The following is a 26,161-nucleotide window of genomic DNA, read 5'->3' on the forward strand; positions in this document are numbered from 1 at the left end:
TCACTCACTGTTTCACTCCCAGTCCCTCACTCACCCCCCCACTCTCTGTCTCACTCCCATTCACTCACTCACTATCTCACTCCCAGTCCCTCACTCCCACACTCACTGTCTCACTCACAGTCCCTCACTCACTTCCCCACACACTATCTCACTCCCAGATCCTCACTCACTCCCCACTAACTATCTCACTCCCATTCACTCACTCACTATCTCACTCCCAGTCCCTCACTCACTGTCTCACTCCCATTCCCTACCTCACTCCTTCACTCACTTTCTCACTCCCAGTTCCTTTCTCACTCCCAGTTCCTCACTCACTCCCTTCACTCACTATCTCACTCCCAGTCCCTCACTCACTCCCCACTCACTATCTCACTCCCAGATCCTCACTCACTCCCCACTCACATTCTCACTCCCAGATCCTCACTCACTCCCCACCCACTATCTCACTCCCAGATCCTCACTCACTCCCCACTCACTATCTCACTCCCAGATCCTCACTCACTCCCCACTCACTATCTCACTCGCAGTCCCTCACACTCCCCACTCACTACCTCACTCCCAGTCCCTCACTCACTCCCCACTCACTATCTCACTCCCAGTCCCTCACTCACTCCCAGTCCCTCACTCACTCCCCACTCACTATTTCGCTCCCAGACCCTCACTCACTGTCTCACTCCCAGTCCCTCACTCCCAGTCCCTCACTCACTCCCCACTCACTGTCTCACTCACTCCTCACTCACTGTCTTACTCCCAGACCCTCACTCACTCCCCCAGTCACTGTCTCACTCCCAGTCCCGCACTCACTCCCCTCTCAACTGTCTCCCTCCAGTCCCTCTCTCACTCCCCACTCACTATCTCACTCCCAGTCCCTCACTCACTTTCAGTCCCTCACTCACTCCCCCACTCACTATCTCGCTCCCAGTCCCTCACTCACTCCCCACTCACTGTCTCACTCCCACACCCTCACTCACTCCCCCCTATCTCACTCCCAGTCCCTCACTCACACCCAGTCCCTCACTCACTCCCCACTCACTGTCTCACTCCCAGTCGCTCACTCACCCCCCACTCAGTCTCACTCCCAGTCCCTCACTCACTCCCCACTCTCTGTCTCACTCCCAGTCCCTCACTCACTCAATCCCTCACTGTCTCACTCCCAGTCCCTCACTCACTCCCCACTCACTATCTCACTCCCAGTCCCTCACTCACTCCCGCACTCACTGTCTCACTCCCAGTCCCTCACTCACTCCCTCACTCGCTGTTTCACTCCCAGTCCCTCACTCACTCCCCCACTCACTATCTCACTCCCAGTCCCTCACTCGCTCCCCCAGTCACTCACTCCCAGTTCCTCACTCACTCCCCACTCACTATCTCACTCCCAGTACCTCACTCACTCCCCCAGTCACTCACTCCCAGTCCATCTCTCACTCCCCACTCACTGTCTCACTCCCAGTTCCTCACTCACTCCCCACTCAACTATCTCACTCGCAGTCCCTCACTCACTCCTCACTCACTGTCTCACTCCCAGTTCCTCACTCACTCCCCACTCAACTATCTCACTCGCAGTCCCTCACTCACTCCTCACTCACTATCTCACTCCCAGTCCCTCACTCACTCCCCACTCAGTCTCACTCCCAGACCCTCACTCACACCCCACTATCTCACTCCCAGTCCCTCACTCACTCTCAGTCCCTCACTCACTCCCCCACTCTCTATCTCGCTCCCAGTCCCTCACTCACTCCAAGTCCCTCACTCACTCCCCACTCACTATTTCGCTCCCAGACCCTCACTCACTCTCCACTCACTGTCTCACTCCCAGTCCCTCACTCACTCCCCCACTCACTTTCTGACTCCCAGACCCTCACTGTCTCACTCCCATTCCCTCGCTCACTCACTCACTATCTCACTCACATTCACTCACTATCTCACTCCCAGTCCCTCACTCCCACACTCACCGTCTCACTCCCAGTCCCTCACTCACTCCACACTCACTATCTCACTCCCATTCACTCACTCACTATCTCACTCCCAGTCCCTCACTCACTGTCTCACTCCCAGTCCCTAACTCACTCCCTTCACACACCATCTCACTCCCAGTCCTTCACTCACTCCCCACTCACTGTCTCACTCCCAGATCCTCACTCACTCCCCACTCACTGTCTCACTCCCAGATCCTCACTCACTCCCCACTCACTGTCTCACTCCCAGATCCTCACTCACTCCCCACTCACTATCTCACTCCCAGTCCCTCACTCACTCCCCACTCACTATTTCACTCCCCACTCACTATCTCACTCGCAGTCCCTCACTCACTCCCCACTCACTATCTCACTCCCAGTCCCTCACTCACTGTCTCACTCCCAGTCCCTCACTCACTCCCTCACTCGCTGTTTCACTCCCAGTCCCTCACTCACTCCCCACTCACTATCTCACTCCCAGTCCCTCACTCACTTCCCCAGTCACTCACTCCCAGTCCATCTCTCACTCTCCACTCACTGTCTTACTCCCAGTTCCTCACTCACTCCCCACTCAACTATCTCACTCGCAGTCCCTCACTCACTCCCCACTCACTATCTCACTCCCAGTCCCTCACTCACTCCCACACTCACTATCTCGCTCCCAGTCCCTCACTCACTCCCCACTCAATGTCTCACTCCCAGACCCTCACTCACTCCCCACTCACTGTCTCACTCCCCACTCACTCACTCCCCACTCACTATCTCACTCCCCACTCAACTATCTCACTCGCAGTCCCTCACACTCCCCACTCACTATCTCTCTCCCAGACCCTCACTCACTCCCCACTCACTATCTCACTCCCAGTCCCTCACTCACTCTCAGTCCCTCACTCACTCCCCCACTCACTATCTCGCTCCCAGTCCCACACTCACTCCCCACTCACTGTCTCACTCCCAGACCCTCACTCACTCCCCACTATCTCACTCCCAGTCCCTCACTCACTCCCCACTCACTGTCTCACTCCCCACTCACTCACTCCCCACTCACTCACTCCCCACTCACTATCTCACTCCCCACTCACTATCTCACTCGCAGTCCCTCACACTCCCCACTCACTATCTCTCTCCCAGACCCTCACTCACTCCCCACTCACTATCTCACTCCCAGTCCCTCACTCACTCCCCACTATCTCACTCCCAGTCCCTCACTCACTCCCCCACTCACTGTCTCACTCCCAGTCCCTCACTCACTCACTCCCTCACTGTTTCACTCCCAGTCCCTCACTCACTCCCCACTCACTATCTCACTCCCAGTCCCTCACTCACTCTCAGTCCCTCACTCACTCCCCCACTCACTATCTCGCTCCCAGTCCCTCACTCACTCCCCACTCACTGTCTCACTCCCAGACCCTCACTCACTCCCCACTATCTCACTCCCAGTCCCTCACTCACTCCCCACTCACTGTCTCACTCCCCACTCACTCACTCCCCACTCACTCACTCCCCACTCACTATCTCACTCCCCACTCACTATCTCACTCGCAGTCCCTCACACTCCCCACTCACTATCTCTCTCCCAGACCCTCACTCACTCCCCACTCACTATCTCACTCCCAGTCCCTCACTCACTCCCCACTATCTCACTCCCAGTCCCTCACTCACTCCCCCACTCACTGTCTCACTCCCAGTCCCTCACTCACTCACTCCCTCACTGTTTCACTCCCAGTCCCTCACTCACTCCCTCACTCGCTGTTTCACTCCCAGTCCCTCACTCACTCCCCCAGTCACTCACTCCCAGTCCATCTCTCACTCTCCACTCACTGTCTTACTCCCAGTTCCTCACTCACTCCCCTCTCACCTATCTCACTCGCAGTCCCTCACTCACTCCCAACTCACTATCTCACTCCCAGTCCCTCACTCACTTTCAGTCCCTCACTCACTCCCCCACTCACTATCTCGCTCCCAGTCCCTCACTCACTCCCCACTCACTGTCTCACTCCCAGACCCTCACTCACTCCCCACTATCTCACTCCCAGTCCCTCACTCACTCCCAGTCCCTCACTCACTCCCCACTCACTGTCTCACTCCCAGTCCCACACTCACTCCCCACTCACTATTTCGCTCCCAGACCCTCACTCACTGTCTCACTCCCAGTCCCTCACTCACTCCCCCAGTCACTCACTCCCAGTCCCTCACTCACTCCCCACTCACTGTCTCACTCACTCCTCACTCACTGTCTCACTCCCAGACCCTCACTCACTCCCCCAGTCACTGTCTCACTCCCAGTCCCGCACTCACTCCCCACTCACTGTCTCACTCCAGTCCCTCTCTCACTCCCCACTCACTATCTCACTCCCAGTCCCTTACTCACTTTCAGTCCCTCACTCACTCCCCCACTCACTATCTCGCTCCCAGTCCCTCACTCACTCCCCACTCACTGTCTCACTCCCAGACCCTCACTCACTCCCCACTATCTCACTCCCAGTCCCTCACTCACTCCCAGTCCCTCACTCACTCCCCACTCACTGTCTCACTCCCAGTCCCTCACTCACTCCCTACTCACTATTTCGCTCCCAGTCCCTCACTCACTCCCCCAGTCACTCACTCCCAGTCCCTCACTCACTCCCCACTCTCTGTCTCACTCCCAGTCCCTCACTCACTCCCCACTCACTGTCTCACTCACTCCCCACTCACTGTCTCACTCACTCCCCCAGTCACTGTCTCACTCCCAGTCCCTCACTCACTCCCCACTCACTGTCTCACTCCCAGTCGCTCACTCACCCCCCACTCAGTCTCACTCCCAGTCCCTCACTCACTCCCCACTCTCTGTCTCACTCCCAGTCCCTCACTCACTCCCCACTCACTATCTCACTCCCAGATCCTCACTCACTCCCCACTCACTGTCTCACTCCCAGTCCCTCACTGACTCCCCATTCACTGTCTCACTCCCAGTCGCTCACTCACCCCCCACTCAGTCTCACTCCCAGTCCCTCACTCACTCCCCACTCACTATCTCACTCCCAAATCCTCACTCACTCCCCCACTCACTGTCTCACTCCCAGTCCCTCACACACTCCCCACTCACTGTCTCACTCCCAGTCCCTCACTCACTCACTCCCTCACTGTCTCACTCCCAGTCCCTCACTCACTCCCCACTCACTATCTCATTCCCAGTCCCTCACTCACTCCCGCACTCACTGTCTCACTCCCAGTCCCTCACTCACTCCCTCACTCGCTGTTTCACTCCCAGTCCCTCACTCACTCCCCCACTCACTATCTCACTCCCAGTCCCTCACTCGCTCCCCCAGTCACTCACTCGCTCCCCCAGTCACTCACTCCCAGTTCCTCACTCACTCCCCACTCACTATCTCACTCCCAGTCCTTCACTCACCCCCCCAGTCACTCACTCCCAGTTCCTCACTCACTCCCCACTCACTATCTCACTCCCAGTCCCTCACTCACTCCCCCAGTCACTCACTCCCAGTCCATCTCTCACTCCCCACTCACTTTCTCACTCCCAGTCCCTCACTCACTCCCCACTCAGTCTCACTCCCAGACCCTCACTCCCTCCCCCACTCTCTATCTCGCTCCCAGTCCCTCACTCACTCCCAGTCCCTCACTCACTCCCCACTCACTATTTCGCTCCCAGACCCTCACTCACTCTCCACTCACTGTCTCACTCCCAGTCCCTTTCTCACTCCCCCACTCACTTTCTGACTCCCAGACCCTCACTGTCTCACTCCCATTCCCTCGCTCACTCACTATCTCACTCACATTCACTCACTCACTATCTCACTCCCAGTCCCTCACTCCCACACTCACTGTCTCACTCCCAGTCCCTCACTCACTCCCCACTCACTATCTCACTCCCATTCACTCACTCACTGTCTCACTCCCAGTCCCTCACTCACTGTCTCACTCCCAGTCCCTAACTCACTCCCTTCACACACCATCTCACTCCCAGTCCTTCACTCACTCCCCACTCACTGTCTCACTCCCAGATCCTCACTCACTCCCCACTCACTATCTCACTCCCCACTCACTCACTCCCCACTCACTATCTCACTCGCAGTCCCTCACACTCCCCACTCACTATCTCTCTCCCAGACCCTCACTCACTCCCCACTCACTATCTCACTCCCAGTCCCTCACTCACTTACTCCCTCACTTGCTGTTTCACTCCCAGTCCCTCACTCACTCCCCACTCACTATCTCACTCCCAGTCCCTCACTCACTCCCCCAGTCACTCACTCCCAGTCCATCTCTCACTCTCCACTCACTGTCTTACTCCCAGTTCCTCACTCACTCCCCACTCAACTATCTCACTCGCAGTCCCTCACTCACTCCCCACTCACTATCTCACTCCCAGTCCCTCACTCACTCCCCCACTCACTATCTCGCTCCCAGTCCCTCACTCACTCCCCACTCACTGTCTAACTCCCACACCCTCACTCACTCCCCACTATCTCACTCCCAGTCCCTCACTCACTTACTCCCTCACTTGCTGTTTCACTCCCAGTCGCTCACTCACCCCCCACTCAGTCTCACTCCCAGTCCCTCACTCACTCCCCACTCTCTGTCTCACTCCCAGTCCCTCACTCACTCCCCACTCACTATCTCACTCCCAGATCCTCACTCACTCCCCACTCACTGTCTCACTCCCAGTCCCTCACTGACTCCCCATTCACTGTCTCACTCCCAGTCGCTCACTCACCCCCCACTCAGTCTCACTCCCAGTCCCTCACTCACTCCCCACTCACTATCTCACTCCCAAATCCTCACTCACTCCCCCACTCACTGTCTCACTCCCAGTCCCTCACACACTCCCCACTCACTGTCTCACTCCCAGTCCCTCACTCACTCACTCCCTCACTGTCTCACTCCCAGTCCCTCACTCACTCCCCACTCACTATCTCATTCCCAGTCCCTCACTCACTCCCGCACTCACTGTCTCACTCCCAGTCCCTCACTCACTCCCTCACTCGCTGTTTCACTCCCAGTCCCTCACTCACTCCCCCACTCACTATCTCACTCCCAGTCCCTCACTCGCTCCCCCAGTCACTCACTCCCAGTTCCTCACTCACTCCCCACTCACTATCTCACTCCCAGTCCTTCACTCACTCCCCCAGTCACTCACTCCCAGTTCCTCACTCACTCCCCACTCACTATCTCACTCCCAGTCCCTCACTCACTCCCCCAGTCACTCACTCCCAGTCCATCTCTCACTCCCCACTCACTATCTCACTCCCAGTCCCTCACTCACTCCCCACTCAGTCTCACTCCCAGACCCTCACTCCCTCCCCCACTCTCTATCTCGCTCCCAGTCCCTCACTCACTCCCCACTCACTATTTCGCTCCCAGACCCTCACTCACTCTCCACTCACTGTCTCACTCCCAGTCCCTTTCTCACTCCCCCACTCACTTTCTGACTCCCAGACCCTCACTGTCTCACTCCCATTCCCTCGCTCACTCACTCACTATCTCACTCACATTCACTCACTCACTATCTCACTCCCAGTCCCTCACTCCCACACTCACTGTCTCACTCCCAGTCCCTCACTCACTCCCCACTCACTATCTTACTCCCAGTCACTCACTCACTGTCTCACTCCCAGTCCCTCACTCACTGTCTCACTCCCAGTCCCTAACTCACTCCCTTCACACACCATCTCACTCCCAGTCCTTCACTCACTCCCCACTCACTGTCTCACTCCCAGATCCTCACTCACTCCCCACTCACTATCTCACTCCCCACTCACTCACTCCCCACTCACTATCTCACTCGCAGTCCCTCACACTCCCCACTCACTATCTCTCTCCCAGACCCTCACTCACTCCCCACTCACTATCTCACTCCCAGTCCCTCACTCACTTACTCCCTCACTTGCTGTTTCACTCCCAGTCCCTCACTCACTCCCCACTCACTATCTCACTCCCAGTCCCTCACTCACTCCCCCAGTCACTCACTCCCAGTCCATCTCTCACTCTCCACTCACTGTCTTACTCCCAGTTCCTCACTCACTCCCCACTCAACTATCTCACTCGCAGTCCCTCACTCACTCCCCACTCACTATCTCACTCCCAGTCCCTCACTCACTCCCCCACTCACTATCTCGCTCCCAGTCCCTCACTCACTCCCCACTCACTGTCTAACTCCCACACCCTCACTCACTCCCCACTATCTCACTCCCAGTCCCTCACTCACTCCCAGTCCCTCACTCACTCCCCACTCACTGTCTCACTATCTCACTCGCAGTCCCTCACACTCCCCACTCACTATCTCACTCCCAGGCCCTCACTCACTCCCCCACTCACTGTCTCACTCCCAGTCCCTCACTCACTCACTCCCTCACTGTTTCACTCCCAGTCCCTCACTCACTCCCTCACTCGCTGTTTCACTCCCAGTCCCTCACTCACTCCCCCAGTCACTCACTCCCAGTCCATCTCTCACTCTCCACTCACTGTCTTACTCCCAGTTCCTCACTCACTCCCCTCTCAACTATCTCACTCGCAGTCCCTCACTCACTCCCCACTCACTATCTCACTCCCAGTCCCTCACTCACTCCCCACTCACTATCCCGCTCCCAGTCCCTCACTCACTCCCCACTCACTGTCTCACTCCCAGTCCCTCACTCACTCCCAGTCCCTCACTCACTCCCCACTCACTGTCTCACTCCCAGTCCCTCACTCACTCCCCACTCACTCCCCACTATCTCATCCCAGTCCCTCACTCACTCCCAGTCTCTCACTCACTCCCCACTCACTCACTCCCCACTCACTATCTCACTCCCCACTCACTATCTCACTCGCAGTCCCTCACACTCCCCACTCACTAACTCTCTCCCAGACCCTCACTCACTTCCCACTCACTATCTCACTCCCAGTCCCTCATTCACTCCCCACTATCTCACTCCCAGTCCCTCACTCACTCCCCCACTCAGTCTCACTCCCAGTCCCTCACTCACTCACTCCCTCACTGTTTCACTCCCAGTCCCTCACTCACTCCCTCACTCGCTGTTTCACTCCCAGACCCTCACTCACTCCCCACTCACTATCTCACTCCCAGTCCCTCACTCACTCTCCACTCACTGTCTTACTCCCAGTTCCTCACTCACTCCCCACTCACTGTCTTACTCCAGTCCCTCTCTCACTCCCCACTCACTGTCTCACTCCCAATCCCTCACTCACTCCCCACTCACTGTCTCACTCCAGTCCCTCTCTCACTCCCCAATCACTGTCTCACTCCCAGCCCCTCACTCACTCCCCACTCACTATCTCACTCCCAGTCCCTCACTCACTCCCCACTCACTGTCTCACTCCCAGTCCCTCACTCACTCCCCACTCACTGTCTCACTCCAGTCCCTCTCTCACTCCCCACTCACTATCTCACTCCCAGTCCCTCACTCACTCCCCACTCACTGTCTTACTCCAGTCCCTCACTCACTCCCCACTCACTGTCTTACTCCAGTCCGTCTCTCACTCCCCACTCACTGTCTCACTCCCAGTCCCTCACTCACTCCCCATTCACTGTCTCACTCCCAGTCGCTCACTCACCCCCCACTCAGTCTCACTCCCAGTCCCTCACTCACTCCTCACTCTCTGTCTCACTCCCAGTCCCTCACTCACTCCCCACTCACTGTCTCACTCCCAGTCCCTCACTAACTCCCCACTCACTATCTCACTCCCAGATCCTCACTCACTCCCCATCACTATCTCACTCCCAGTCCCTCACTGACTCCCCACTCACTATCTCACTTCCCACTCACTATCTCACTCCCAGATCCTCACTTACTCCCCACTCACTGTCTCACTCCCAGTCCCTACTGACTCCCTACTCACTATCTCACTTCCCACTCACTATCTCACTCCCAGATCCTCACTCACTCCCCGTCACTGTCTCACTCCGTTCCTCACTCACTGTCTCACTCCCAGTCCCTCACTCACTCCCCCACTCACTCACTCCCAGTCCCTCTCTCACTCCCCACTCACTGTCTTACTCCAGTCCCTCTCTCACTCCCCACTCACTGTCTCTCTCCCAGTCGCTCACTCACCCCCCACTCAGTCTCACTCGCAGTCCCTCACTCACTCCCCTCACTATCTCACTCGCAGTCCCTCACTCACTCCCCACTCACTGTCTCACTCCCAGTCCCTCACTCCCCACTCACTCTCTCACTCCCAGTCCCTCCCTCACTCCCCACTCCATCCCGCACTAGGATTCGGATGGACTGGGGCCAGCAGTCCGTCGGTTTTGCCCACCCCTTGGTGACACGTCCTTACCTTCGGGACAGCTCTGGGCTTCGTGAGGGCGGGGGGGGGGGAGGGGGGGTTGTCTGAAGCCAACACGGGGTGGGGTTTGTTTGCCTGACCCTTCTTGGCCACCCACCATGTCTGCGAACTTTGCCCCCTGACCCAGGGATGCCAAGGCCTGCGTGATCCACGGGACTGACCTGAAGGACATGAGCCAGGTGGAGCTGGACCAGATCCTGGCCAATCACACCGAGATCGTCTTCGCTCGCACCTCCCCCCAGCAGAAGCTGATCATCGTGGAGGGCTGTCAGAGGCAGGTGGGTCCCGAACCGCATGGGGGGGGTGGGGGGGGGGGCGTTTGCCCCGTCGCCCCTCCCTAACACGCCAGACTGGGACAGAGCGAGTGCTCTTCCGGAACGCGCAATTCCACGGGAGCCGCAGAGAGGGGCAGCCGCAGACACCTTGCTAATGTGCCGGGGTACCTCGAGCCCAGACCGTGTGGGAACAGTCCCTTCGGCCCAACACCGGCCCTCCGAAGAGTTCCAACACAGACCCATTCCCCCATCTTATTCTCCCACTGACCCATACAACCCAATGCCAGGGTCGCTGGGTAGGCCATTATTACTACACCATTGTGGTGCCACTCACAGAGGGCAGTTACTGGCCACACCGTTCCTACTCGGAATGGCATAACGCCGCAGACCGAGTGATGGCAAATGGGACTTGGGTAGTGGGTCAGTGCAGACTTAATGGACAGAAGGGCCGATCCTGTGCTCTGTCTCCTCAGGAGTTTAATTTGGATAAATGCAGCATTTTGGGAAAGCAAATCTTAGCAGGACTTATCCACTTAATGGTAAGGTCCTAGGGAGTGTTGCTGAACAAAGAGACCTTGGAGTGCAGGCTCATAGCTCCTTGAAAGTGGAGTCGCAGGTAGATAGGATAGTGAAGAAGGTGTTTAGTATGCTTTCCTTTATTGGTCAGAGTATTGAGGACAGGAGTTGGGAGGTCATGTTGCAGCCTGTACAGGACATTGGTTAGGCCACTGTTGGAATATTGTGTGCAATTCTGGTCTCCTTCCTATCGGAAAGATGTTGTCAAACTTGAAAGGGTTCAGAAAAGATTTACAAGGATGTTGCCAGGGTTGGAGGGTTTGAGATACAGGGAGAGGCTGAACAGGCTGGGGCTGTTTTCCCTGGAGCATCGGAGGCTGAGGGATGACCTTATAGAGGTTTATAAAATCATGAGGGGCATGGATAGGATAAATAGACAAAGTCTTTTCCCTGGGGTGGGGGAGTCCAGAACTAGAGGGGCATAGGTTTAGGGTGAGAGGGGAAAGATATAAAAGGGACCTAAGGGGCAACATTTTCACCCAGAGAGTGGTACGTGTATGGAATGAGCTGCCAGAGGATGTGGTGGAGGCTGGTACAATTACAACATTTAAGAGGCATTTGGATGGGTATATGAATAGGAAGGGTTTGGAGGGATATGGGCCGGGTGCTGGCAGGTGGGACGTGATTGGGTTGGGATATCTGGCTGGCATGGACGGGTTGGGCCGAAGGGTCTGATTTCGCGCTGTGACCGCATGACTCCGTTTCTACGACAGTTGGTCACGCTCACCCTTCGACCTTTTCGTTTGTGTCAGGAATATCCCAGAATTGTGACTTCAATCCAAAGTACACTGACAGCCACAGTCATGTTCGAACTCCCGCCCTCCAAGGATTTGTCGGTGCAGTGACTCACAGTCAGCTCCCCGTCCCGCCCTGGGGATTGTACTCTGCCCTCCTCCCCCCTTCACCGGACTATCCCAAATAGTTTGCGAGTCTGAGCGAACGCAATCGGCCCCCGGCTGACCAGAGGCTGTTGCTAGTCGACAGTCTTCAGGGTAGCCTCCCCCAAGGCTGCCCTCTGGTGCCGGCCGCGCGAGTGCGCCGAGCCTCCCTTCTCTTGACTGATGGCCTCCTGCCCACAGGGCGCCATCGTGGCCGTCACGGGAGACGGGGTCAACGACTCCCCCGCCCTGAAGAAAGCCGACATCGGCGTCGCCATGGGGATCTCGGGCTCCGACGTCTCCAAGCAAGCGGCCGACATGATCTTGTTAGACGACAATTTCGCCTCAATCGTGACGGGGGTGGAAGAAGGTGAGGGGAGGGTGTGCCGGGTTGGGGAGGTTGGGGTGGGGTGGAAACTCTGTGGCGTTCCCGGCGGGGTGGTGCTCCCTCCCTCTCCCCCCAGCGCGGGCCGTCCGCGTCCTGCCCCTTGGTGATGCCAGTGTGTCTGCTCACCACTTCCCCCTGCAGGCCGCCTGATATTCGACAACCTGAAGAAGTCGATCGCCTACACCCTGACCAGCAACATCCCCGAAATCACCCCGTTCCTCCTCTTCATCGTGGCAAACATCCCCCTGCCCCTGGGCACGGTCACCATCCTCTGCATTGACCTGGGCACCGACATGGTGAGTGATGGGGAGAGCGAGCTGGGCTGGGGGGGCTTCCACGCAGAGGGTGGTACGCATGTGGAATGAGCTGGCTGAGGAAGTGGTGGAGGCTGGTACAATCACAGCAGAAGACAGAGGGTGGTGGTGGAGGGTTGTTTTTCAGACTGGAGGCCTGTGACCAGTGGAGTGCCACAAGGATTGGTGCTGGGTCCACTACTTTTTCATCATTTACATAAATGATTTGGATGCGAGCATAAGAGGTACAGTTAGTAAGTTTGCAGATGACACCAAAATTGGAGGTGTAGTGGACAGCGAAGAGGGTTACCTCAGATTAAAACAGGATCTGGACCAGATGGGCCAAGAAGTGGCAGATGGAGTTTAATTCCGATAAATGCGAGGTGCTGCATTTTGGGAAAGCAAATCTTAGCAGGACTTATACACTTAATGGTAAGGTCCTAGGGAGTGTTGCTGAACAAAGAGACCTTGGAGTGCAGGTTCATAGCTCCTTGAAAGTGGAGTCGCAGGTAGATAGGATAGTGAAGGCGGTGTTTGGTATGCTTTCCTTTATTGGTCAGAGTATTGAGTACAGGAGTTGGGAGGTCATGTTGTGGCTGTACAGGACATTGGTTAGGCCACTGTTGGAATATTGTGTGCAATTCTGGTCTCCTTCCTATAGGAAAGATGTTGGGAAACTTGAAAGGGTTCAGAAAAGATTTACAAGTATGTTGCCAGGGTTGGGGGATTCGAGCTATAGGGAGAGGCTGAACAGGTTGGGGCTGTTTTCCCTGGAGTGTCGGAGGCTGAGGGGTGACCTTATAGAGGTTTATAAAACCATGAGGAGCATGGATAGGATAAATAGACAAAGTATTTTCCCTGTGGTCGGGGAGTCCAGAACTAGAGAGCATAGGTTTAGGGTGAGAGGGGAAAGATATAAAAGAGACCTAAGGGGCAACATTTTCACCCAGAGGGTGGTACGTGTATGGAATGAGCTGCCAGAGGATGTGGTGGAGGCTGGTACAGTTGCAACATTTAAGAGGCATTTGGATGGGTATATGAATAGGAAGGGTTTGGAGGGATATGGGCTAAGTGCTGGCAAATGGGACTAGATTGGGTTGGGATATCTGGACGGGTTGGGTCGAAGGGTCTGTTTGCTTGCCCATCAGTGAAGGAGGGCCAACAGAGCCACCTTTTTCACTTGAGAGAGATTTATTCCTGGGGTGGAGCTTTCCAAGCAAGGACCTCCCTCTGAACCAGAGGCAAGGACCGGCCACGGCCCCTTCACACGTGCTGAAGCAGTCTGAGGCCAGGACGGAGACATACAGGAGGGAAGCCAGAGGCTGAGGCTTGTGATTGGACGCTAGGTAATCCCTGTCCTCCCAATCGCCAGGTCCCCGCCATCTCATTGGCTTACGAGGCAGCCGAGAGCGACATCATGAAACGCCAGCCGCGCAACCCGAAGACGGACAAGCTGGTGAACGAGAAACTGATCAGCATGGCGTACGGCCAGATTGGTGAGAGGGAGGGCACAGGAGAGGGGGCGGGGGGGAAGGAGAAGGGTGCGAGAGAGAGAGGAGGAAGTGTGGGGAGGAGGGAAGGAGGTGGGGAAGTAGAGCGAGAGAGGGATAGAGGGAAGGGAGGGTGTGAGGGAGGGAGAAACAAGGTGAAAGTCGGGCAAGAGGAAGGAAAGTGAATGAGAGGGACAGCGGACAAGAAGAGGGTGTGTAGAGAGAGAGAGAGTCTGACGGAATGAGGGAGAGGATGACAGGGAGAGGGAGAGAAAGCCAGCCAGAAGGTGGGGAGAGGACGGACAGACGGAGGGAGAGGGACTGACGGAAGGAGAGGGTGTAGGACTGAGAGGGATGGAGGGTGAGGGACAGACGCAGTGAGGGAGAGTGACAGATGGAGGAAGGGATGAGGGTTGGAGGGAGAGGGACTGATGGAGGGAGAGGGACAGATGGGAGGGATGATGGATGGACAGTGGGAGGGGGTGGTGCATGGAGGGAGGGAGAGGGTGAAGGACAGACAGAGAGGGGGAAGAGGATGAGGAAGGGACAGAGGGAGGAGATTGAGGGAGAGCTGCTGACTGTCACTGGCCGATTTGCACTGTGTCTCTCTCTCTCTCGAACAGGGATGATCCAGGCCCTGGGGGGATTTTTCACCTACTTTGTCATTCTGGCTGAGAATGGCTTCCTCCCGTCAAAGCTCCTGAACATCCGACTGGACTGGGACGATCGCTCCAAGAATGACCTGGAGGACAGCTACGGCCAGGAGTGGGTGAGTGTGACAGCGAGAGACGGAGGACGCTGGTGTATCTCACACTGGGTTGGGGGGAGTCTGGAGGGAGGAACCTCCCGGGAGGGCGGTGAACGACCCTTGGCTTCCTCATCGGTAACATTAATGGCGTCTCCGCTCCCCTAGACCTACGAGCAGCGGAAGATCGTGGAGTTCACATGTCACACGGCCTTCTTTGCCAGTATCGTGGTGGTCCAGTGGGCAGATCTCCTCATCTGCAAGACCAGGCGCAACTCCATTTTCCAGCAAGGGATGAAGTAGGTATTGGGAGTGGCATAGAGATGTACAGTGCGGAATCATACCCTTCGGTCCAACCCGTCCAGATATCCCAACCCAATCTAGTCCCACCTACCAGCACCCGGCCCATATCCCTCCAAACCCTTCCTATTCATATACCCATCCAGATGCCTCTTAAATGTTGTAATTGTACCAGCCTCCACCACATCCTCTGGCAGCTCACTCCATACACGTACCACCCTCAGAGTGAAAAAGTTGCCCCTTAGGTCTCTTTTAGATCTTTCCCCTCTCACCCTAAAGCCATGCCCTCTAGTTCTGGACTCCCCCACCCCAGGGAAAAGACTTTGCCTATTTACCCTATCCATGCCCCTCATGATTTTATAAACCTCTGGAAGGTCACCCCTCAGCCTCCGATGCTCCAGGGAAAACAGCCCCAGCCTGTTCAGCCTCTCCCTGTAGCTCAGATCCTCCAACCCTGGAAACATCCTTGGAAATCTTTTCTGAACCCTTTCAAGTTTCCCAACATCTTTCCGATAGGAAGGAGACCAGAATTGCACACAATATTCCAACAGTGGCCTAACCAATGTCTTGTACAGCTGCAACATGACCTCCCAACTCCTGTACTCAATACTCTGGCCAATAAAGGAAAACATACCAAATGCCACCTTCACTATCCTATCTACCTGCGACTCCACTTTCAAGGAGCTATGAACCTGCACTCCAAGGTCTCTTTGTTCAGCAACACTGCCTGGGGCAGGGGCAGGAGCAGGAGGGGGAAGCTGGTGAGTGGGCTCCAAACTGACCATCCAATGCCAATGAAGAAGAAAGGAACTAGGATAAGCTTTGGACATGAAGCAATTGTTAAGTCTGTGCTGGGGCAGGGAAGCAGATTTTTAAAATATAAAAGTGACAGAGTAGCTCCAGAGTGAGCGTTTGGGTTTATCTAATAACAGTCATTTCTTCCTCCTTTCTTTTTCCCTCCCACTTCTCTCCAATCGAGGAACAAGATCCTGATTTTTGGACTGTTTGAGGAGACCGCCCTCGCAGCGTTCCTCTCCTACTGCCCAGGAATGGATGTGGCATTACGCATGTACCCACTGAAGTGAGTGTGAAGTGATAGGGAGGGGGGCGGGGGTTACAGGGATAGGGCGGGGGGGGGGGGTTACAGGGATAGGGAGGGGGGCGGGGGGGGGGGTTACAGAGATAGGGAGGGGGGCGGGGGGGGGTTACAGAGATAGGGAGGGGGGCGGGGGGGTTACAGGGATAGGGAGGGGGAGTGTGGGGGGGGGTTACAGAGATAGGGAGGGGGGGGCGGAGGGTTACAGGGATAGGGAGGGGGGCGGGGGGGGTTACAGGGATAGGGAGGGGGGGCGGGGGGGGTTACAGGGATAGGGAGGGGGGGCGGGGGGGTTACAGGGATAGGGAGGGGGTGTAGGGGCTGGAGCGGGTTACAGAGATAGGGAGGGGGGTGTAGGGGCTGGAGGGGATTACAGAGATAGGGAGGGGGTGTAGGGGCTGGAGGGCATTGCAGAGATAGGGAGGGGGTGTTGGGGCTGGAGGGGGTTACAGAGATAGGGAGGGGGGCGGGGGGGGTTACAGAGATAGGAAGGGGGTGTAGGGGCTGGAGCGGGTTACAGAGATAGGGAGGGGCTGGAGGGGGTTACAGAGATAGGGAGGGGCTGGAGGGGGTTACAGAGATAGGGAGGGGGTTTAGGGGCTGGAGGGGGTTACAGAGATAGGGAGGGGGTTTAGGGGCTGGAGGGGGTTACAGAGATAGGGAGGGGGTGTAGGGGCTGGAGCGGGTTACAGAGATAGGGAGGGGCTGGAGGGGGTTACAGAGATAGGGAGGGGCTGGAGGGGGTTACAGAGATAGGGAGGGGGTGTAGGGGCTGGAGGGGGTTACAGAGAGGGAGGGGGTGTAGGGGCTGGAGGGGGTTACAGAGATAGGGAGGGGGGTTTAGGGGCTGGAGGGGGTTACAGAGATAGGGAGGGGGTGTAGGGGCTGGAGGGGGTTACAGAGATAGGGAGGGGGTGTAAAGGCTGGAGGGGGTTACAGAGAGAGGGAGGGGGTGTAGGGGGTTACAGAGATAGGGAGGGGGTGTAGGGGCTGGAGGGGGTTACAGAGAGAGGGAGGGGGTGTAAAGGCTGGAGGGGGTTACAGAGAGAGGGAGGGGGTGTAGGGGGTTACAGAGATAGGGAGGGAGTGTAGGGGCTGGAGGGGGTTACAGAGATAGGGAGGGGTGTAGGGGCTGGAGGGGGTTACACAGAGATAGGGAGGGGTGTAGGGGTTAGAGGGGGTTACAGAGATAGGGAGGGGGGTGTAGGGGGTTACAGAGATAGGGAAGGGTGTAGGGGCAGAAGGGGGTTACACAGAGATAGGGAGGGGTGTAGGGGTTAGAGGGGGTTACAGAGATAGGGAGGGGGGTATAGGGGCTGGAGGGGGTTACAGAGATAGGGAGGGGGTGTAGGGGCTGGAGGGGGCTACAGAGATAGGGAGGGGGGGGGGGGGGGGGGAGTGTAGGGGGTTACAGAGATAGGGAGGGGGTGTAGGGGCTGGAGGGGTTTACAGAGATAGGGAGGGGGGGGTGTAGGGGGTTACAGAGATAGGGAGGGGGTGTAGGGGCTGGAGGGGGTTACAGAGATAGGGAGAGGGTGTAGGGGCTGGAGGGGGTTACAGAGATAGGGAGGGGGTGTAGGGGCTGGAGGGGGTTACAGAGATAGGGAGGGGGTGTAAAGGCTGGAGGGGGTTACAGAGAGAGGGAGGGGGTGTAGGGGGTTACAGAGATAGGGAGGGGGTGTAGGGGCTTACAGAGAGAGGGAGGGGGTGTAAAGGCTGGAGGGGGTTACAGAGAGAGGGAGGGGGTGTAGGGGGTTACAGAGATAGGGAGGGAGTGTAGGGGCTGGAGGGGGTTACAGAGATAGGGAGGGGGGTGTAGGGGGTTACAGAGATAGGGAGGGGGGTGTAGGGGGTTACAGAGATAGGGAAGGGTGTAGGGGCAGAAGGGGGTTACACAGAGATAGGGAGGGGTGTAGGGGTTAGAGGGGGTTACAGAGATAGGGAGGGGGGTATAGGGGCTGGAGGGGGTTACAGAGATAGGGAGGGGGTGTAGGGGCTGGAGGGGGCTACAGAGATAGGGAGGGGGGGGGGGGGGGGGGGAGTGTAGGGGGTTACAGAGATAGGGAGGGGGTGTAGGGGCTGGAGGGGTTTACAGAGATAGGGAGGGGGGGGTGTAGGGGGTTACAGAGATAGGGAGGGGGTGTAGGGGCTAGAGGGGGTTACAGAGATTGGGAGGGGGTGTAGGGGCTGGAGGGGGTTACAGAGTTAGGGAGGGGGGTGTAGGGGCTGGAGGGGGTTACAGAGTTAGGGAGAGTTGTCGGGGATGGAGGGGGTTACAGAGATGGGAGGGGTGTAGGGGCTGGAGGGGGTTAGACAGATATGGAGGGGTGTAGGGGCTGGAGGGGGTTAGACAGATAGGGAGGGGGTGTCGGGGGAGGCAGAGATAGGGAGGAGACAGAGGTAGGGAGGGGTGTAGGAGGTTACAGAGACAGGGATGGGGGTGTAGGGGGAGGCAGAGATAGGGAGGGGGGGGTTACAGAGACAGGGATGGGGTTGCAGGATGTTAGAGATAGGCTGAGGTGTAGGGGACAGAGCTCAGGAACTGGGCACGCACAGATTGGAAAATGCCTGTCCTGCTGCTAACATGGCTGACGCTTCCCTGCTCGAATCCACAGACTGCCCTGGTGGTTCTGTGCCTTCCCCTACAGCCTCCTAATCTTCATCTACGACGAGGTTCGGAAATTCATCCTCCGCCGACGTCCCGGAGGTGAGAAGCCCCTTCTGGAATGTTCCTGCTGGCGGGGAGTGGGGGATTGAAGGGGGAACGGTAATCAGGGGCTTGAGCAGGATTGCCCTGTGCCCGTGTTGGTCTCAGAACCACACGGTTGGGGGGGGGGGGGGGGGGGCTGCGTTGCGTCGGGAAGTACACATAGGGGCAGGAATGTTTATGGCTCATGGGGGATATGGGCCAGGTGCTGGCAGGGGGGGGACTAGATTGAGTTGGACCGAAGGGTCTGTTTCCATGCTGGACATCTCCATGACAGGTTGTGATCTCTTTCTGACTTGGTTTCACAGGTTGGGTCGAACAGGAGACCTATTACTGAGGCACAGTGCGTGTGTTCCCTTGGACAACTCTGCTCCTTCCTGCAGCCCTTGGAGCAGGAGGAGACCAGTCACAAGCTTAGTGTGGTATCCCCTCCCTCTTTCCCCCTCCCCCCCCCCCCATTTCCTCCTCCCACCTTCCAGTTAATCAAATGCATTGATAAATCGCCACTTTTTTCTGCACCGATTTAAATTAAACACATTTCCTCCAAGCTTGTGTGTGCCTGTGTCAGTCTCTTTACTCCGGCTCTGAACCGCGGCGGGGGAGGGGAGAAAAGGAGTGGTGTCTCAGTGACCTCCATTGCTCTGGAGAAGATGGTGTGACTACCTTCTGAAACCACTGCGGTCCAATGTGTTGTACGTACTTCCCAAAACACCCTTCGGTAAGAGAGTGGGCCAGGATTTTAACTCCATGACACCGAAGGACTGGTGACGTTTCCAAATAAGGATGGGGAGTGCCTTGGAGGGGGATGGTGTTCTTTCCTCGATGATGGAGTTTGAACCAGGTCGTTATGTAAATGCAGGCAGCCTGTGGTTACAAACCAGCGAGCCCCATATGTAATGTGACTCACCAATTCACATTGTGACTGAACTAAAAACAAAAATAGCACAGTCCATTCTTTTTGTACCCCAGTGCAACATTTTGAATAGTGCCAAGATGCTGGGTTTAAAATTTAAATAAGGCTTGGCAATTAACTGCCAGTCATCATCAACCTGTGCATTCCTCATGACTGCAGTTTACTTGGCCATGGATCAGTACTCCCTCCTCAAACTGTAAATGGCGTTTGTTCTCCATAGTGATATGTCTTTGCTCAGCCATCTGTTCTGGTTTCCGCTCTGCTGTCTTCACCCCCTTTCCAGAAGTACCCAGGTCAGAACAGTGTGCAAAGTAGGGTTTCTGCTTTGTGACCGCCCCGGCTAATCTCCCTGTCCTTAGGAATAAAGGCTTAGAATATTAACCGTAATCCATGCGGATCGACACTCTTGTCCCTCTGTGCCACACCATGGTTAACGAAGGGAGCACGCTACGGTGAGGTCTCTCTTCCTATTTCTGTGCGCAACTTCAGCTGGCACCTCCAGCTCTATCCCAACTTGTCAAAGTCTTTGTCCTCTGCTCACAGTATGACTCAGACTTGTACGACCTGCAACTTATTTTTTAAAAAAAAAAGAGACCCCAACGCACAGAGCATGTGTAGAGATCAGGATCCCAAGAGGGAGCCTGAACAATTCTAGGCAAGAAGGCAAGGCAAGAAGGGAACCCACGCTTGGATTCCTGTCACTTATCCGAGGAGACACACTGCTGCCACAGTGAGTCGCTGTGGGCAAGGGACAAGGACTAATGGGGACATGGTAATATTGCACGTTACCAGGAGAAGACAGTGACAAAATGGTGAATGGGTCCCCGAACATCTCCTAGTGCCCTGAATGTCTCACACAGCCTTTACACGTTGTCGTCAAACACAACTTGGACAGCAAAGCAGAAACTAGGGGAGAAAGAAACACGCAGCTGTGAAATGCCCCTTGTTGGCAGGGAAGGAATTTTTAAAAAATAAAGTTAAAAAAAAAAGGAGGCTGGTCAAATGACCCAGAAACTTAAATCACTCAATGCGTTCTTTACTCGGGAACTATTTTGGAAAAAAAAAATTCAAAATTAAGAAGAGAAACACGGAAAGCAACAAAGCGTTATCTGCTATCAGATATTGCCAAGCTTATCAAAATCCTTCTCTTGACCCACGGCTCCTGGCTTCCTGCCACCCCCCGCCAGGTCAGAGGCTCTGGTTTACCTGACAGTGCGAGCTGAACAGGACGGCTGGGAAGGAGGAAACGGCAGCTGGTGGGGGGTATTTTTTTTGTTTTTTTTTGAAGAAACTAGTTTCTTTGTTTTGTCTGAATTTTTTTTTTTTTTTTGACATTTTCAATATTTTTCCAAACCATAATTAAAACAGGAAGCAGTGCTGGTGTGGGCTGGTCGCTGATTCTACAGAACTAGAAATCCAAACAACAAAAAAAAAAAATCAGAAAATATATTCGCAATTGCACGTGTTAGGGAGAGAGAGAGAGAAAAACATAAGAGAGGGAGAGGAAAAAAAGAGGGAGGGAGAAAAAAAAAGGTAGAGGAGGAGAAAGTGAGAGGAGAGAGCAGAGAGAGGGAGGGAAAGAAAAAGCAGAGGGAGAAAGGAAAAAAAAGAAAGAATAGAGCAAAGAAAAAGCAGCAAAGAAGGGAGAGTGCAAAGTCGAAGGAAGGAGCGAGAGTGCCCGATTTCGGAGGTGGTGATGGAGGAGAGACGTGTCATACACACGCAGGAGGTTCCTGTGCCTGCTCTGGGCATCGCATTCAATCCTCGTGCTGCTCAGATAAAGCCACTGGTCCTCGGAGCGGTGCGATGGCGCAGAGCGAAGGGCAGTTTCAACCAGACACATCCGCTGCTGTCAGACAGGGTCAGTCCATGTGCCTGGTGCTCAGTCTGTGCGTCTGTATCTCCACACGGCCCCGTCTCTCGCCAGCCTCCGACCACCTGCCCTGCCTCAGGAAGGCATGCACTGCACCCGGTCAGGGCCGTCCCCCTCCTCATCGGATGACTCCGAGGAACTTGTACTATCCTCAGACTCCTCCTCCGGACCAACCGTGGAATCCCTGGGCCGCTGGCACGGAGAGAGCAAGGAAAAACAGGTGGGGGGGGGGGGGGGGGGAGGGGGGAAAGAGGGGGAGGAGAGGAGGTTGCAAAGAGTTAGAAACATGGCAAAAACAAAAAATAAAAGGATGTTATAATCCGTGGAGTGGTTAACCCAATGCACGCCCCCGGTCGCCGTTCTCCCAACCCCTTCTGACCTAGCCCCCGGGGTCCGACGGGCCAGTCCCCCGTACGCGCCGTTACACACACACACACACACACACACACACACAACACACCTCCCTAGCAACCCCCAGCCATCCACCCTCCCCCCTCCCCTGGGGTGTCTGCCCCACCCACAGCCAGGCCCAGGTCGCCTCCTTCCATGACTTCCTCCCTATTGCAACCCCAGGCATGCTGGGACCAGCCCCCTCCCAGCCCAGCGCCCTCTGACCCACCTTAGCAGCCCCAGGCATGCTGGGACCAGCCCCCTCCCAGCCCAGCGCCCTCTGACCCACCTTAGCAGCCCCAGGCATGCTGGGACCAGCCCCCTCCCAGCCCAGCGCCCTCTGACCCACCTTAGCAGCCCCAGGCATGCTGGGACCAGCCCCCTCCCAGCCCAGCGCCCTCTGACCCACCTTAGCAGCCCCAGGCATGCTGGGACCAGCCCCCTCCCAGCCCAGCGCCCTCTGACCCACCTTAGCAGCCCCAGGCATGCTGGGACCAGCCCCCTCCCAGCCCAGCGCCCTCTGACCCACCTTAGCAGCCCCAGGCATGCTGGGACCAGCCCCCTCCCAGCCCAGCGCCCTCTGACCCACCTTAGCAGCCCCAGGCATGCTGGGACCAGCCCCCTCCCGGCCCAACGCCCTCTGACCCACCTTAGCAGCCCCAGGCATGCTGGGACCAGCCCCCTCCCAGCCCAGCGCCCTCTGACCCACCTTAGCAGCCCCAGGCATGCTGGGACCAGCCCCCTCCCGGCCCAGCGCCCTGGGCTCTGACCCACCTGGCGATGTCGGCGCTGCCTCAGGTGGTGCATGAGGAACCAGAGCATGTGGCTGTCAAAGAGGTCAGTGTGACGGAGGCAATCCTCGTCCCTCTCTCGCTTATTCTTCTTGATCACCTACAGCCGTGATTCCCAGCCACCCACCCAGCAGTGGGGAGGCAACAGGGGGGGGGGGGGGCAAGAGGGAAAAACAACAGAGACAGACACAGAAGTAAAACCCACAAACAATCCTGGTCCTTTGAGTCATAGAGATGTAGAGCATGAAACAGACCCTTCGGCCCAACCGCTCCATGCTGACCCAGATATCCCAACCCAATCTAGCCCCACCTGCCAGCACCCAGCCCATATCCCTCCAAACCCTTCCTGTTCATATACCCATCCTGATGCCTCTTAAATGCTGTAATTGTACCAGCCTCCACCACATCCTCTGGCAGCTCATTCCATACACGTACCACCCTCTGGGTGAAAAAGTTGCCCCTTAGGTCTCTTAGGTTTAGGGTGAGAGGGGAAAGATCTATGTCTAGTTCTGGACTCCCCCACCCCAGGGAAAAGACTTTGCCTATTTATCCCATCCATGCCCCTCATGATTTTATAAACCTCTATAAGGTCACCCCTCAGCCTCCGACGCTCCAGGGAAAACAGCCCCAGCCTGTTCAGCCTCTCCTTGTGGCTCAAATCCTCCAACCCTGGCAACATCTTTGTAAATCTTTTCTGAACCCTTTCAAGTTTCACAACATCTTTCCGATCGGAAGGAGACCAGAATTGCACGCAATATTCCAACAGTGGCCTAACCAATGTCCTGTACATGACCTCCCAACTCCTGTACTCAATACTCTGACCAATAAAGGAAAGCATATCAAACGCCGCCTTCACTATCCTATCTACCTGCGACTCCACTTTCAAGGAGCTATGAACCTGCACTCCAAGGTCTCTTTGTTCAGCAACACTCCCTAGGACCTTACCATTAAGGGTATCAGTCCTGCTAAGATTGGCTTTCCCAAAATGCAGCACCTCCCATTTATCTGAATTAAACTCCATCTGCCACTTCTCAGCCCATTGGCCCATCTGGTCCACATCCTGTTGTAATTTTCACACTGGTCTGGAAAGGAATTCCAGACCTGCACACCAAGGCCTTCGGGAACTGCCAAGGCTGAAAGGCACCTCGGTCTGTTTAGGTTGGTGCCAGTCCTCAGGGAGGCCACTGCTGTAGACCAAACCAGATGGACGACCCTGTCACAACCTTGCGCGTGAACCTTGACCTGCTCGGGGCAGATCGATCCCTCCTTCAGTACAGAGATCGAGTCAGCTCAGAGTGCTCCAGCTATGGGTCTCAGAACCCTCACTCCCACCGGGACTCAAATGGAAAATCCAACAATGTCAAACTTGAACTATTACCCCGTTTAACAACGTTACCGTTGCAGAATCATTGGCGACAATCAGGATCGTTAACAGTCAGTGACCAGCAACTGGATCAGACGCACTAATGTAGAGTGGGTCAGAGGTTAGGAAGAAAGCAACTCCTCCAAAGCCTGTCCCACCATTTAGAAGTCGGGAGTGGGTGAGGGAATACTCCCCACTTGCCCCTGGATGGGGGCAGCTCCACCAACACTCGAGAAGCTCGACCCCATCCAGGGACAAAGCAGCCCCCCGCTTGATTGGCCCCACACCCACAAACACCCCCTACAAAATGCCTGCAGAAATTCCCCAAAGATCCTCAGGCAGCACCTGGTCACTCTGGATGGGAGTGAGTTCACCAGGGCAGCAGAGATACATGGAAATATCATGAGGTACAGGTCACTGAGGCATTCCTCATCCTGATTTGGAAACAGTTCCTTCGCTGTTGCTGGGTCAAAATCTTGAAATTCCCTCCCTAAAAAGGGCACTGCGAGGTTCCCTCCCAACTGCCAAGACTGCAGCAGTTCAAGGGGGCAGCTCACCAAGAGTCCCTGCAGGGCGGCAGACACTTATCCAGCTGAGCAAGCCCAGAGCTCCTGACCCAAAGGAAGGCTTACCTCTGTTAATCCGGACAACCCGTTCACAGCATCAGACGTGGGGGCCCAGATCTTCACATCGTGGTCGAGACCGCTGGTAGCTAGGACAGGAAGGTGAGGATGTGGCTCCAGACAATTCACCTGAGAACAGGGGGGGGGGGGGTGGGGGGGGGGGAAAGAGGAGAGAGAGGTGATGTTAGACAGGGCAAACAGACAGGGAGGAAGCAGTGTTCAAGACGATCATGGGGAGGAGGGAGAGCACAGAGGACAGTTTTTCCCCAACGTTGCTCACGTAGCTGGACCCAACTCACGGAGCACACTCCCACACTGTGCTCCAGCAGTTCTCAACCACCATACCAGGCCAACTAACCTCCGGGAAGGACCGCTCACCCAGACAACGGCACCATCACCTCCCCCCCCCCCCCCCACACACACACACAGACCCACCCAGACACAACAGCATCACCCCCCCCCCCCACACAGACCCACCCAGACACAACAGCATCACCCCCCCGCCCCCACACACAACAGCATCACCCCCCCCCCCCCCCCACACAGACCCACCCAGACACAACAGCATAACCCCCCCCACACACGGATTCACCCAGACAACAGCATCACAGTTTCCCCCCCCCCCCTCCACAGTCATCAATCAAAAAAAGGGGCAACTTAAACTTGGAGTAAAGGTACAATGCTTTTTTATTTTTATTCCCCACTGCAAAGGGAGGTCCGACCACACCTTATTCCAGTTTAACATGGATCCCTGAAGGAGTCAATGATTCACTTAAAGTTGCAACCTTCAGGGACAACTTTAAACGGGGACAACCTGGGGAAATAGCGCACTGGCCAGTGGAGAGAGAGTACTCGCGGTGCAGCAATGCGCTGGGCAGGGGCAGAGCCCTCCTGCTCAGCGATTCTGGAACAGATACTTCAGAGCAGTCCAACAGTAACAGGAAAGCCGATGCACTGTTGGTGGGAGCTGGCTGCTGTGTTTTTGCGTTAGCCTTAAACACATCCGACGGGCAGGTGAGCCCACATTCTCGCTGTGCTGCGGCTGCAGTGCCTCAGCAGAACAGATTTCGGGACCAACTTGCACTGGCCCCTCGTGAATGAGGAGCAAACACAAGTAGAAAAGGGAATCAGAGTGGGCTACAAGTGGTGTTACCAAAAAATAAAATAATAGGGACACCTCTCTCCTGCAGGGAGAGGAGAGCAGTTTTGAAAGCGCACG

The 26,161-nt window shown here is 56.0% G+C and overlaps 1 protein-coding gene and 1 long non-coding RNA gene across 2 annotated transcripts in view; one reads left to right on the forward strand and one right to left on the reverse strand.

Annotated features, from left to right (window-relative positions):
- The window catches only part of LOC122545448 (sodium/potassium-transporting ATPase subunit alpha-2), a 415,006-nt gene extending 395,470 nt beyond the window's left edge, over positions 1-19,536 (forward strand). The window contains exons 9-17 of the mRNA XM_087981744.1: positions 10,369-10,519; positions 12,172-12,340; positions 12,500-12,654; positions 14,024-14,147; positions 14,765-14,910; positions 15,055-15,185; positions 16,166-16,267; positions 18,898-18,989; positions 19,298-19,536. Of these exons, the coding sequence (XP_087837870.1) occupies positions 10,369-10,519; positions 12,172-12,340; positions 12,500-12,654; positions 14,024-14,147; positions 14,765-14,910; positions 15,055-15,185; positions 16,166-16,267; positions 18,898-18,989; positions 19,298-19,326 (1,099 nt within the window). The 3' untranslated portion in view covers positions 19,327-19,536. The remainder of the gene's footprint in view (positions 1-10,368; positions 10,520-12,171; positions 12,341-12,499; positions 12,655-14,023; positions 14,148-14,764; positions 14,911-15,054; positions 15,186-16,165; positions 16,268-18,897; positions 18,990-19,297) is intronic.
- Positions 19,537-20,922: 1,386 nt separating this feature from the next.
- On the reverse strand, positions 20,923-25,067 carry LOC148138275 (uncharacterized). The gene is made up of 3 exons (XR_015754004.1): positions 24,952-25,067; positions 22,940-23,056; positions 20,923-21,967 (listed from the first exon to the last, which is right to left on the reverse strand). It is a non-coding gene; the product is annotated as an uncharacterized LOC148138275 (long non-coding RNA).
- Between the last annotated feature and the right edge of the window lie 1,094 nt (positions 25,068-26,161).

This window comes from Chiloscyllium plagiosum, unplaced genomic scaffold, assembly GCF_037043375.1.
Source record: "Chiloscyllium plagiosum isolate Xiang-an unplaced genomic scaffold, Cpla_swu_hap1 HiC_scaffold_40, whole genome shotgun sequence".
Lineage (NCBI taxonomy): Eukaryota > Metazoa > Chordata > Chondrichthyes > Orectolobiformes > Hemiscylliidae > Chiloscyllium > Chiloscyllium plagiosum.